The 14,971-nt window shown below is 39.3% G+C and overlaps 3 protein-coding genes across 3 annotated transcripts in view; 1 reads left to right on the top strand and 2 right to left on the bottom strand.

Moving 5' to 3' along the window:
* The window catches only part of LOC121886405 (cadherin-related family member 1), a 106,036-nt gene extending 100,742 nt beyond the window's left edge, over positions 1–5,294 (top strand). The window contains exons 20-22 of the mRNA XM_042396335.1: positions 21–249; positions 1,814–2,068; positions 3,502–5,294. Coding sequence (XP_042252269.1) covers positions 21–249; positions 1,814–2,068; positions 3,502–4,047 — 1,030 coding nt within the window. The 3' untranslated portion in view covers positions 4,048–5,294. The remainder of the gene's footprint in view (positions 1–20; positions 250–1,813; positions 2,069–3,501) is intronic.
* Positions 5,295–7,635: 2,341 nt separating this feature from the next.
* On the bottom strand, positions 7,636–9,737 carry LOC121886406 (leucine-rich repeat, immunoglobulin-like domain and transmembrane domain-containing protein 2). Its single transcript, XM_042396336.1, has 3 exons — positions 9,628–9,737; positions 8,603–9,384; positions 7,636–8,423 (listed from the first exon to the last, which is right to left on the bottom strand). Exons 1-3 carry the CDS (start codon positions 9,735–9,737, stop codon positions 7,636–7,638), a joined length of 1,680 nt encoding a protein of 559 aa, XP_042252270.1.
* Positions 9,738–11,118: 1,381 nt separating this feature from the next.
* On the bottom strand, positions 11,119–14,416 carry lrit1b (leucine-rich repeat, immunoglobulin-like and transmembrane domains 1b). Its single transcript, XM_042397898.1, has 4 exons — positions 14,295–14,416; positions 13,488–13,945; positions 12,847–13,152; positions 11,119–12,705 (listed from the first exon to the last, which is right to left on the bottom strand). The coding sequence occupies exons 1-4, from the start codon at positions 14,414–14,416 to the stop codon at positions 11,642–11,644; spliced, it is 1,950 nt and encodes a 649-aa protein (XP_042253832.1). The 3' UTR covers positions 11,119–11,641.
* Between the last annotated feature and the right edge of the window lie 555 nt (positions 14,417–14,971).

Raw genomic sequence — 14,971 nt, 5'->3', positions numbered from 1 at the left:
TGAACTGTTGTGAACTGCAGGTTTGCCATCCACCCAAAATCAGGCCTCATCTCCACGCAGCCTTGGACCAGCCTGGATGCAGAGGTCAGGTCTAAATACAACTTCTACGTCAAGGCTGAGGATTCGGAGGGAAAGTACGGCTTGGCTGAAGTCTTTGTCACCGTCCTCGACATGAATGACCACTCTCCAGAATTTGATGAAGAACTCCTGGAGAAGACCATGATTATTGGCATACCTGTCAGAGTAGAGGTACATTACGTCACATAATTTTCCACTTGTACAGAAAATCTATTTTTAAATCACTAGATAGTAACAATAGCTCTTTGCAATGACATTGATATCTAGAGAATGTTGTATGGAAGTTCAGGACTGCCAATATTAAAATGAAATCATCCAAATAATTTGTGTGCACATCATATATGATAAATATTTTAATTTTTATGTTTCGTAAGTAGTAATTACTGCCAAAACCAAAGGATTAGGGTTGTGATATTTTATATTTTTTATTATATTAGCCTTACATATCTTATAATTCTGTGTGATAGAGCTCAACTATTCTTCAAAAACTATTGAAAACAAATCAGTGCGCCATGTTGTTGCACTGGATGACATGTTCCTTCATTACAATGACTACTGGCACTGTGGTTTATTTTGATTCAATCCGCCCTAAGTACTCACTAGAGCACCAAATGTGTATTAAATCCGCAGCTGAAAATAGTCCCAAGCAAATGCGCTATTTACTCCAGGTTGAGTAACATTTGCTAAAAACTACAGTGCCCTGCTGTTGTAGGATTTTTTTTTTTAATTTTGTCTTTTTAATGAAGCTTTATGAACTGTTCTTAAAGATTTACATCTTCCTTAGGAACAAATGTTCTCTGGGCATAGTGCCATAGACAGGCTTTCAGGTCCTGTTTTATTGTGTAAGTAATGACACCTATTTTATGCTATTTTGGCCAGATCTTTCTTTTAAAAGAAATGTTTCAAGAAACATCCTGGTTAAATAAAGGTTAAACAAAAGAAATAGTGTGACAGACAGGGAATAGATGCCTCAAAGTCCTGAGATGAACTAATTCAATGCTGGTTTTTGTCTTTTCATGGGATACGTTGACATTAATAAAAACGTACAATAAGGCCAAGTCAATCCCTTAAAATGTAAGGTGAAATATAGACAATGCAGGCAATACACTACCTGAAATTCATTTGAATTGGAATGAAGTCATAATCTTAGCAAATATAAAATGAAAAAAAAATCAATCAAATGGCAGTTTATCTGTTCATTTTAATTATGTCAGCCTTCCACCAGGTTTATTTTCTGAAATCTGTCATTCAAAATGAGTCATTCACAAAAACTAGTAGGTTGAATATAACAACTAGTTGGTTGAAATGCACCAATCAGTGGACACCATTCTACTGCTTGCCAGTGTTTTTGGCCAAGGTTGCTATGTACAGTATGCTTAGCATAAGTGAATTTGGGGGTTGTTGTACTATAGACTCTCTTAAGGTACTGTAGTGTGGTTGCAGGTTTGGCTTCCTGTTGACCTGTTTGTACTTTCTTTGGGGTTTTTTTTGCCTGAAAACTGGTTAACACACCGAAACATCACAGATAAAATATACTATATATATATCGTCAGTCATCCCCTTTTACCATCAAATTTACCATACATAATCTCATGGCTACATGTTTCTGGGTTTGTTTTGTTATTTACAAATACAACAAATATTATGCTTCTGATTGAATAAATTGATATTTTCCGAAGTCATTGAAATTATCAAAATATGCAATCGTTCTGTGTTATTCTACCACTTCTTAAAGGCCGTGGATGATGATGCGGAGTCTCCAAACAACGTCATCGAGTACTCCATCATGACTGCAGATCCTGACAATGCATTTGACATAAATGCTGCCACGGGGGAGATCAAGCTGAAGCCGTACATCAAGTCCATGGAGATTGTGCAGAACATCACCAAGCTGAAGGACTGCAAGTGGTCTCTGGTGGTCCAGGCCAGGGACAGGGGCTCCCCGTCCTTCAGCACAACAGCCGTGGTCAATATCGATATCACAGAGGCGGTAAGACCTGATTTGACTCGCATGTGCTCGCAGCGCTTTCTATTCCAAGCCTTAGCTGTAGACAGCACAAGCTGTAGATTGAAGCATTTTAATATTTGAGAGGCACTGTTTTCATGCTATGCAGCTGCTAATTCAGCATCTGTGTCTCAGCAGTCACATTTCATTGACCTCATCATCTTTAAAGGATAACACTGGTCATTTTTTATGATTTATAAGACCAAAACTAACAATTAATGAATTTATTCTACTAACAAGTGATGTCTGTTTTTCGGGGCTACTTGTTAAAAATTCATACCGGTTTTGGTCTGTTCAAGAGATTTGTAGTATGAATATAAATTATAAAATAACAACACTGTTATCCTTTAACGTTTTCAGTCATTTACATTAATCCATATTTTTTTAATACTATATGTTTTCACCGTGTATTCATTCCTTCACTCTGCATGATGAAATGACTCTGTGTTTTTGGTTTTGTTTCTGTGTTGTGTATCGTGCTTTTCAGATCAAAGGTCGAATTATTACATACTTCAAGGGACTCAGCAAGCGTCCGCTGACTGTTTTCGGAATTTGTTTCAGCATTGTCGTCTCCCTCATTTTACTAACAATCTGCATATCCACAATCCTGTACTGTAACTCAGTGAAAAAGTCCAGAATCAACCCCGAGAGTAACTATATTAAAGTGATCCGCAGAGTCAAATGAGACATATTTGACACCTTTACTTCATCATGCATTCATTACGTTTAAAAAGATGTTTATTTTTCTACTCTTTGGCTATTGTCTGTAAAAGAGTACTGGAGCACATCTGAAGAAATTATATGTATAACAAATGATATGGTTTTTTGTATTTTCATTTTTTTTTTTATTGTTTTAGTTTTTGATTGGAAAATATTCTAAATGAAATATTTTTCTAATAATGTAGTTTCCATATACCCAGTTTTTACACTACCAAAACACCATATTTTTTCTAGAGCATGACTCAGACTATTTGGCTGTCAAATTGACTAAGATAGAGCCTATTACTTGGGATTTAAACCTGGATTTGCTCACTTAATATCCATTTTTCTCACATAAACATATACTTCACTCTGTTTTGGTCTCATGAGCTGTCACCATTTTTGTTCAGCCCTCATCAGTTACATGCCAAAGAGAAATCCTAATGCACCGCACTGCCAGACGCATTCCCAACAACTAGTGTTGTGCATAGTTCTTAGCTTTGCATGAGCAGTCCCATGATGTAGGACAGAGGATGACGGGTGACTGAGTGTGAGTGTGGAAGCAATACAATGTTGGTAGACATGTTGTTTGGGCCTCCTCTGTCAGTGCTTTGCTCATATATCTCTCATGCTTGCATGCTTTGAACAAATGCTGCGTTAACGCTTGGATTCAGTCCCTTGGACTTGATTTAAACTTTTTTATTTGTGCTCTTTTACAGACTCCTCTCAAGGGGCCTATGGCGGCCTTTTTAATGAAAAGTAGGGACAATCCTATGAGAGCTCTAGGCATGGTCACTGTTATCATTAGTGTGTTGGTAGGAGTGACTGTCTTGATCTCTACCGCTATGTACATGCGCAACTCAAAGTCAAACAGGATCATGCCAGCACGTCGCATCATTAAGAGGCGACCAAGGGACGAGCAGCCCTGGAATTTCAAGATGCCCATTTTCAAAAATCCAAACGACCCAGCAGATAAGTTCCTTATCGGCGACCCTGAAAGCAACACCCAGCGGAACACCAGTAGCCCTCGACCAAAACCTCCTCCACCCAGTGCGCCATGCCTGCCTCCTCCACCTCCGTCCAACACACGGCTCAGTGAGAGGCCCCGAGCAGTCCCAACAATCTCTGGTGCATTGGCCTACAAAGGCTCAAAGAAAGCTAAATCTAGCCGCCGCAAAGAGGGAAATCACAGCTCTGCTTTAGTGTCAGAGCTTAAAATGAAGCTGGAGCAGAAAATCATTGAGAACAACCAAGGTTATTATTAACTCTGTCAAACAAATGTCTTGTTTAAGGTTTCCTTGTCCGTTCTTTGACGACTCACTCTACTGCTCCTAGCTCATGTATTGTTGGAGAGTTCTCAGCTGAACCTCACATGATGATAAGGTAGGGTTGGCCTACCTTTAAATTATTCAGGATTTAAGGCTATAAGGGGTATCACAGGAAGCTTTACAGATATTGATGTCTTAAGATGGGATATTAAACAAGTGGGCTGCGGTGCATTCTCCGTTGACCCTGCTTAGGTAAAGAGAGGAGAGAGCTCGAGTATGTCGGTGATGCAGTTGAAGATTATTCACCACACTGCCATCTTGAGGAAGATTATATCATCTTAACAACAGTAAGAAGCACTACTGTAAATTGCCCATGGAGGGGACTAGTAAGACTTACAGTGTATACATAAGTTGAATAACTTCCTGAAAAGTGTTGTATTCAAGACCCTGTAATGTTTTCAACACAGAACTACTGTAGGATTTCAACCAGTACATCCTAAAAATAAAATAATTTCTCCTTGCTCATGTGGAGCATGCAGCTGAATGACACGGTCATGAAAAACAACAACGCTTATTATGAAGTGCTAAAGGACCTATGTGTTGATATTTTTACTGTGTTACATCAGCCGCTCGAAAGCTGAAAAGTTGCTCTTTTGTATGATTACAATGTGCCACTGTAGGTTTTCACAGTAACACAAGCTAACAGAGTTGCTTTTATTTATTTTAGTGTGTGCAATTCTAGAAAAATGCTTTTATATCAATTTACATGGGTCCATTTTAAATGTACATAATTGTATTGTTTTCATTATATGAGGATACATGTGACCAGATATGAACATTTCACAGCTGTATCTTGTAGCAGTAAATTACACAAAGTACACATGAAACCATCTAACTCCACTACATTGGACATTGTTGGTATAAAGTAGATGTATGCTTGAAAGTTTCGAGCTCAGATTGCTTTGTATATAACTGCTTGGACATTTCCTTTATAGATATAGATATTGAAATATAGTCTGTGTCAAACATTTAGGGTTCACGCACAATTACTTTCCATATTACTCTTCAATGCCTTCAAATCTAGGCAAATAAGATTAGAGTAATTTCAGCGCTGTTATACATATCTTGTATCTAACCATATCTTAACTTATAACTATCTTATATAAGTTGAGGTAAACTATATATCTGAACTATAAATTACACTTGCCTGGTCCTTTGAAGTATCATATTTGTACCGTCTTTGTACTGTCTTGATTTTGAATAAATATGTGAAAATAAGTTGGTTTTTGCTCAATTTTGTGCAGACGCTAGATAAGATTAGTTTAATTTAATCAATGTAAAGTTTCAGTGAAGAGAAAAATAACCTATTTCAAAGACATTAACACATTAAATGTATCAGAGATTTTTTTGTAACAGGTTTTTTTTTTTTTTTTTACAGGTCCCTTCATTTTATACTAATTTCCTGAACATTTTTCCATTTGCAGGTATTAAGAGATATTACAGAAAGGGTGGTGAAATTTGGTACAAGTCATAAGAAAAAACTGAAAAAATGTCAAGTAGCTGCTGTGCAACTGTTCATTCTAAGGACATTTCTTTGAAAGGGTTAGCTAGTATAAAAATAATTAGTAGATAAAATAATCTGATATGCTATATCACACAAAACTACACAGGGAACACTAAGTAGTTTATTTCAGTCCAAATGAATTTTGGCACATGAACAACTACATATGAACCCAAATATAATGAGTGGGCATTAACCAACCAAACCAATTTAAAACTTGTTTTTGTACCAAATTGCACCACCCTTCCTGTATAGTTAAATACCTACAAATTACATAAGAAATTTCCAGGAAATTGGTATAAAATTAAAGGACCTGTACTATTTTTTTCATTGATGTAAAATGGTAAATCCATGGCAGCAAACATGAATTATTATAGTATTAGTGTGTAATATTAAAATGACAATGTGCTACACTAATGCAGTGCAAATATCTAGAATAACTGTAAGATTGAGAGTCTACATCCAGCTAGTAGCTCTGTGAGACTATACTAAGGCACAGTGGTGATGCTAACACCAGCATGCTCATTGTGACCATGTGTTAACATTTTAACATTTGTTAATTAGCATAAAACAGCTGAGGCTGATGGGAATGTCTTTTGTTTTGCAGGTATTTGGTCATCAACTAAAGTATTAGACAAATTAAAACTGACTTGATTATAGTGCTAGAGGAACGTTCACGGGATTGCTGAAGTTATTACAATTCATCTTGAAGGGAACATGAATGTCTGTACCTAATGTCATGGCAAGATTTCCCTCAAAACCACTAAAGGAAAGATCATCTGAGAATCATGAATATCCGTACCAAATTTTGTGCCAATTTATCCAGTAGATGTTTATATATATTTTACCAAATTAGCCAAAATTGTGACCTGCTGGTGGCACTAGAGGAACATTCAGAGGACTGCCAAAGTCAAAGGGATTCATTGTGCGGGAACACTGAATATCTCTACAAAATTTCATGGCAATCCATCCTATAATTGCTAGGATAGTTTAGACAAAAGAAGTGGGCCCACCAATCAACAGGCTGACATTGCCATCCCTGGAGGCACACCAATAGCAGGGCAAGAATCATTTAATACATTTTTACTACATTTTTGTTTGGCCATTTGAAAAATTAAACGAACTGTAAAATTGAATATATGATGCAGGGATTCTCCTGTGGGTGTGCCATCATTGAATATGTGATCATAATTTATATAGGCTAACAAAAATTATATTCAATAATAATTATTTGCACTATATTCTAATATATCTACTAGTTTTACTAAGCTCCAAGTAATGAATGCTTCTAATAATGGATGCAAAAGAACCAACATTGAAGTAACTAATTGCAAATGTCACGTTTTTCATGTATTTGCCTTCACAATTGACGTAAAGACTCAGTGAGCTCGGAGCTGTCATTAAATGGAAATATCATGTCCTGCTGACTAGGATTCAGATAGAAAATCACTTTAATCTGCTTACCAGTGTATGTATAAATGCACGGGGAAAACACTGCTTATGCAACAAATCCTCTGAGTGATTGTGCTAAAAAATCAGAGTATGTCTCAGCATTTGTCTTTGACTTCCCTTTAATCCACATCATACATCGTTTCATTCCATTACAAGACAACAAATCTGGAATCTGTAAAAAGAAAGAACATTAAAAAAGCATATTTTATAGCTTCAGTCTCCTGATCCATGAACCACAGAATACACTCCATTTTAATTTACTTTGGTGAAATGAACAGTAAAGGGATATACAATGGTATGTAAACTTAAATGTCTACATATTTGAAATTTAGGAGTGCATGACTTTGCATTCAGTATCAAAACATTAAGAAAAAGTGACAAGAAATATCAAATGCATTTTACAACAAACTTCCTTCTGTACATGTATAATAACAAACTCTCCTCATAATAAGGAATAAAGGCATCTCCATTTTGAGCTGATAGCTTGAAATGTATATTTACATGTATATTTACTATACTTGACATTACTGACATTATTTACATATACACATGTGCAATTCTTGAATTTAATGCTAGTAAAGATGAGCTGCGCTTCCTCCTTTGCCCTTTTCCTCAGGCTTCTGCCTCTTTTTGGGCTTTTCCTCCGAGTCCCTGCACAGGCCTTCATCACTGGTCGCTTGCAGGCTGTCAAAAGTGCCCTGTCTCTCCGTCCCCTGCAGATTCTCTCCACGCAGACTGCGCTTCTTCCACAGATTCACACAGTGCTCCACGCAGCTGAATTTGGCCTCCGTAGTGCAGGCGTACATGCCGGCTGGCACGGAAAGCACCATGGCACACACGATGACTATAATGTGGATGAGCCTCTCCCTCTGCTCCAGCTCGCTGATGTCACTTCCCGTCACAAACACGATGCACTGGCCTTCCCTCGGTGGCTGATTCTTCAAGGTCACACACACTTCATACTTTGTAACAGGAAGCAAGTCACTGACTGAGTAGCTGTTGATGCCAGGGCCGATGTATATCATCTCCTTTTTGGGGGAATCATATTTGCCGAAGTGTATGGTAAACCAGGTTTCTGCTGGGTTATCTGTAGCTGCATACCACTCGAGGGTGATACCGTAAACTGTCTGCTTGGCAATACGGATATCAATGTAGGCATTCTCATCGGATGACAACATAGGGATAGGTGGAGGGAGAGGAGCGGAGATATTGGAGGAGCTGATGTTCACCGTGATGCTGACAGAGGAGTTGCCAATGAAGTTGTTGGCCATGCAAGTGTAGAGTCCTCGGTCTGCCAGGGCAAGAGAGGGGATCACCAGCTTGGAGGTGATGGTCTCCTCGTCTATGCGAGTCTCAGTTGCTGCATGGAGAAAACAGAGCGTTCCGCATTTAAATGACACTTGTTTACCTCTGCCTAAACAGCCTTTTGTTAGTACATAAAGCAGATGCAGCCTGAAAGTTCAACATATACCTCACTAAGTGCTCCCACAGCAGGTTCACAACAGTTTAATGGATGATAGTAATAAAAAAAAATCTTACCAGCAAATCCTCTTATAATCTTCAGACTGTACATCCACTGGATGGTCGGGCCTGGCCTGGCCTTGACTAAGCATGTGAGTGTTGCATTTGCTCCGAGAGGTAAAGTGATGTTAGTCTCTGGGGCAGAGGCCACTGGCTTCATGCATGTTTTTAACTGGATCTCATGGAAAAACTTGTTGGCTTTGGAGGCGGGGCCTGAGCACATCAAATAAGAGTTCATCAGAATGATGGGAGGGCTGACTGCCCTGATGAATTCAACAAAGCCTTTGAGGCGGCAATCGCACAACCAAGGGTTGTCGTGCAGCGCCAAAACCACATTGGAGACCACCCCTTCTTTCCCCCACGCTTTCTCCGCTGTTTGGTAAAGAGGCCAATTAATGAAGACATCTTTTGATATGACACTAAGCTGATTGAAGGATAAATCTAAGTAGGTCAGTGTAGGTAAGTGTCTCAGAGCATGTTCTGGCAGGACATCCAACCGATTGTGCTTCAGGTCCAGAATCTTGAGTTTCGGTGTGTCTTGAAATGCAGTCCACGGTACTGAAGTCAGCTTGTTCCCCTGTAGCCTCAGCTCTGTCAGGTTTGCCAGCCCCTCCAAGCTTTTGATGTTCATCAGGGTGATCTCATTGAAATTCAGCCAGAGAAACTCCAAGGCACTAACTTTGGAGAAAGATCCTCGAGGTAACTCAGTCAGGTGGCAGTTTTCAATACGGATTTTTGTGAAATCGTGTGGGATATCCTCTGGGATTTGTCCCATGGAGGTTTCCATACATAGTAAAGACCTAGAATGGTAAGCAGAGATATGTTTAGACAAGAGAAGCAAATGACAAGTGCACATTTTGTCTTTATAGCTTCTCAATGTACGTGCAGAGTTGTACAAATGTAAAATGTATGCATAGTGTTTGTAGATTTTAGAACAATTTGATCAGTAAGTTACATTTAAGACATCCTTTATTTTTTAAAATGGGGTTATGGCTATACGTAACCTACATTTAGGAGTCTGTATAATCTCAGTGGTCACTCACCTTCCCAAGTTATCATCTGTGCAGGAGCAACCGATCAGACAAGTTGATGATCCAGGAGTGATGAGATAAAATACAAGAACAATACGTGATATGATATACACGGCGTCCATATTCCTGGAGGAGCATGTGAAATAGGCCTGTGAGGGGCAGGACATGCCATGGGCTGCATAGAAGAAAGCCTATTACCTTAATGCCTTGACGTAACACTTAAGACACCAAATGACATGTGAGACAAACAGGAAAGGTGTATTATTAGCAATGGTCCACTTTGTCTTGAGAATATTGTTGGATCTGCTCTCTCTCCCCAAATCAAGATTCAGTGAGTTATGTTTGATTTTGTTCTATTTTCAGGTATGACCCTCAAACCGCTTTGGATCAGTCTAATTTAATTTATTTGTCCCCTACCAAAGCACAGGCATTGGCATGACAGGAGGCCCATCTGTATTAAGTGGGCTGGAGCCCGTCAGGCTTAGCGGCACACAGAGGGAGGGTTGCATAGAGACGGAGAGACAGATGTCTGGAGAGGACTGTAATCTGACCTCAATAATCTGAACACTGGTCGTCTCTCAGGTTGTTATAGGCCGAATAAGCACGTAAAGCAAGTGTGAAAACAGATGACATCAACAGCATTGTAGTTGCAATCTTGAACAGACATTTTTCCTTTTATACATAAGCTTTTTTAGAGGTGTACATCTTGGTTTGACAGAGAAAGAGATTTATTTAATGCAATGTAATAAAGGCAATGTCCCAGATATATAATTATTGATTTCTTAATTATAGTGGCTTGCATAGCAATACATATAAACTGGAGATATTTGCCAAATATATATGTTTTTAAGTACTTTTTGTTATTTTAGTTTAGTCTACCTGTAGATACCAAACGCATACTGTAGCTTTCCTTAATAAACAACTGTGTCTGTATGAGAATTATTATTTATAGAAATCTGTTCACACACCTGTTTGTCTTCTAGGTTCTCAGAATTGTCATTGAATCTTAAATCTTTATCAGATCACGCTGGTGTTATTGATGCTTCAATTTGTGTTAAAAATGATATTGTGACAGTGTTTTAGTCAGAAAATCAATCTTGTGATTTATGTAAAAAAAAAATAAATAACTGACATCATGTGATTTATTTCTTCTGATCCAGCTCAGCCATCCACTACTTGAATCAGGTTTAAAATAATTAATTATTAGTTGTAAATTCTACATAAACAGGCTGAGTTCAGCTGTATGTTTCACTATCGCAGATGTCATTTTTCAGCAAATTAGCAGTCAAAATCTTTTGTTTACATTTGTGAAAAGCTACTTTTTAATGAACATAACTAATTCCTGCTAAATCAATATTCTGAGCGGTAAGAAACAAACTTGTAAGCTGTATCAATATAAAAAATATTTATTTTTATACATACATACATACACAGATATTTCAGGTCACAAATATTTACACATTATAAAATATACTGTATCTTAGGTTTTTGACCCAACAGTAAACCTGGCACGTTAACATCATACTGACATACAAAATAGACTAATAATTGCTGGTTTACCATTTCTCTAAATACATTATGTTTTAGGTAAATATCTTAATACAATGCAGAGGTTACATCTTGGAAAAAAGAAAAATAAATCGATTGGGTTTTAGAGTTTAGGGCAACATTTCAAAACATTTTCCTCTGCAAAACATCACCTTTCAAAGTGCATAATGAATTTCAAAAAATACATTTTTACAACATTTACAACACATGTAAATATTGAAACTGTGTCATTGTGTGTATTTTCCCTTTTTTGCTGTTCACCAAATCTATGGTGGTTATTATTCCCACAAGGCTGTAAAATAATGTCATACTTCCAATGCTGACAGAGCTATCAGTGTCCCCTGAAGACCCTTTTAAGAGGTTTGATTTGAGTCTTTTTCACTACACCAGTCTCTGAGCACTGAAACTAATAAGTTCACATCGTCAGGCCGTTAAAAAACAAAGTGCATCCTCTGGAGGTTGAGGCATATGTTTGGTTTTAGCAGAAGTACTCATTAGGTGGCCCCTCAGTCCTGGCTGTGGCCTCTGAGTCAACACTGGACCTCGCTGAGAGCAGCCTGTTGGATTCGTCAGGATTTAGCCTGGTCAGATACTCGCCTTCCATCCCTTTAGCTTTGGCCCCAGGGCCGAGGGTCTCAAACGTAACGTACGAGTCCTGTATTTCTTTCGACTGCCTACCCAAGAGTTTCTGGCAGCGCTTCTTCAGGGCCCCGCAGCACACAATCAGTGTCAGAGGGACAGCAATCACACATGCCACTGTTATCACCACCACATTAATGAGTTTCTGAGTGCCACTGGCACTGGCCGCCTCATCTGTTGAGAAGATTACACACTGCTCCTTTTTCGGAATCAGGCCTTTGACGCAAACGCAAGCAATATACTTGGTCTTTGGCACAAGGCCGTCAATTGTGATCCTGTTCTTTCCAGCGCCTACATTGATCCGACGCATGTCCCTCTCACCAAATATAGCATAAAGGACACTGAATTCTGTGGTGTTTGTGGCTGTAGGGGCTCGCCAGTTCAGAGAGACAGTATGGTCGGTGTCTCCAATCACCTTCACCGAACGCACTATCCTTTTCTCCGGAGCTTGCTGTAAGGATGAGGCATTGGCCGCCAAGTTACTCAGAGCATCCACCTCTACCGACTTCTGAGGGTCTGACGCTTTGCCTCGTCCCTGAGAAGTATCATCCGAGATGCTGTAGCTCTCGATCTCATACTTCCCAGTGACGGCTTTGCCATTGAGAGGCTCGATGATGGGCTGAGCAGCCGTGGTGGTTGGTGGGGGAACATATCTGGCAATAAGTTTCTCCTGGTATGCTGCCCTGCCAATGCCGCCAGGTTTCTTCCCTCTGTTTCTTTTAGAAACACCACCTCCTGCTTCTTCTGACCGAATGGAATCTGTGATCACCAAAGAGATGATGGCATCTGCAGTGCCCACAAAGTTGGTTGCTTTGCACACATACTTTCCAGAATCACGGTAGGAGACTGCTGGCACGCTCAGAATCGACCAAATGATGCCCTCCTTTGAAATCTCTTCCTGAACTGAGAAATAAAAAGGCACAATTCCACAGAGTTAATTAGATTGGCACAAAAGGAAAACTGTAATCTCATTGACACTGACTTACACAGAAATAGATGCCATTCTAATCTTGGCACATTTGGAACTGGTTCAGCAGAACTCACCAGTGCCGTTCATTTTCTTGCCATCAGCGCGGCTCCAGGACAGCTCGGGGATAGGGACTCCAACAGTGCCACAGCGCAACAGAACATTGTTGCCCAGTGAGCTCCGAACACGAGCCACGGCTGTGTGCACTCGAGGGCCCTGGCACCTCTGCAGCTCCGCTTCGGTGAAAAGCACCCCAGACAGGCTCTCCGGATCAGCGCATCTCAGCCTGGTGTCTATCAGAGCCACGGATGATGATGGGGACTTCTGAAACTGGACCAGGTCATGAAGCCGGCAGTCACACAGCCATGGGTTGTCATGGAGACCTACAAAACAAAGCAAGTGTGATAAAGTGCTGTCAGTGAAAAGAAAAACAGATTTTTGTCATTTCAGTATCCTCATATGAATCACTGTTACTTCATCTCTCCTTTACACATCCACCACAATTGAAAACCAACAGTAATGAGCCATTTTAAGACCAAGAACATCTAAGTTAAAATAAACAGAATTAGCCTTGACAACTTGACACACTGTACGCAATAACTATAATTAGACTCAGCTTAAATGCTGCTGGTGTCAGAGACACAGAAGTGGTTGTCATGTAAGGCAGCTTAAAAAGAAAACGTTCCAGTATCCTTATATGTCACAGCTTGATCCTCACCAAGAATTAGTTTGGAATCTGTGTCCTGGGATGGCTTCACACTCAGCCACATTGAGAGAACATCAGCAGGAACAGTTGTCAGACTGTTGCTGGATAAATCCAGATAGGTGATATTCTTTATGTACATAGTTGATTCAGCAGGGATGGAGGAGATCTTGTTGTTGTGTAAGTCGAGGAGCCTCAGGTTTGGCATATCGGTCAGAGCCTCCCAGGGGAAGGAGGTGAGGGTGTTTCCGTCCAACCTGAGCTCATCCAGGTTGTAGAGACCCCGGAAACTGTCAACATTCAGTGAATTTAGTGAATTGAAAGACATCCACAGAAACTCCAGGCTGTTGAGGTAGTGGAAGTTGTCACTAGAAATCCTTGAGATTGCTGTCTTCTCAATGCGCAGCTTGGATGTGTCAGTGGGGAAATTTGGAGGGACCACAGTAATCTCTGGATCATTGCAAAGTACACTCCTGCAGGAAAGAAATGACAAAAATATTATTAATATTATTGCATGATATTTAAGAGGAACAATATCAAACCAATATTTCAAATCTATGAGCATGTAGAAGCAGATTTAACAATTAACAAAGATTTTTTGCCTCCATTTAACATAAAAAGAATATAGTTCAGCATATTAGAGAAAAATGAGTAGTCCATTGTTCAGTAACAAGCAAAGGAGATTAAAGAGCAACTCCAAGTTAATCCTCCACTATACATAGTGACTGAACTGAAGAAAGCTGCAGGGAAAATCAATTTTGCACGCATGAAAAAGCAAAAGACTTGTACTACAGAATAAAACACAATAATTATCATATTTACCTTGCTTTTGATCCATCGCTTAATTTGTGGAAAAAGCAGCTACATTGTCCAGGACATGAACTGCTCATCAAAGGAAGAAAAACTAAAGCCAAACAAAAAGCAGAAGCAAAATGTCGACTCATTTTTTCCTCCTGTAAGATACTAAGTGCTAGGCAACTAAACTACTAATTAAATAAATACACACTACAGCTCAGTTTAACAGGACATCGGATGCATCGTGGTGTTGTGCAGGCTCACAGCTCCATACTGCTCCGACTGGTCTGAATCCAGAGATAAAAAGGATAGGCAGGGATTAGTGAGGGACTTGGGTTATTTTCATTCACACGATTAGGCTATTGCTTCCTCGAAGCTGATAGGCTGCATAGTTTTCACTTTCATTCTCAGGCAAATACTTTTCAATAGTTGATTGGTTGGTTAATTATGGACACAACAAACTGTACAGCAACTAAATGAAGAGGAGGCTGCAGGGAGACACAACAGAAGCCGGAATATACCTATATGTACTCATAAATGTTTGAAACAGATTGTATTTGTAGGAAGATTTTAAAATGATGCTTTTGAAAAATGTTTTGTTTTGAATGCTTTTATGTGCCTTAACATTTTTCCAGCATTTTCTTTTAACTCATATCCTGCTAAATTATGAAGTAGACCAATGCTAACCACTGTGTTGTTACTAT

Source organism: Thunnus maccoyii, chromosome 20, assembly GCF_910596095.1.
Source record: "Thunnus maccoyii chromosome 20, fThuMac1.1, whole genome shotgun sequence".
Lineage (NCBI taxonomy): Eukaryota > Metazoa > Chordata > Actinopteri > Scombriformes > Scombridae > Thunnus > Thunnus maccoyii.
This window is presented reverse-complemented; position numbering and strand designations above follow the sequence as displayed.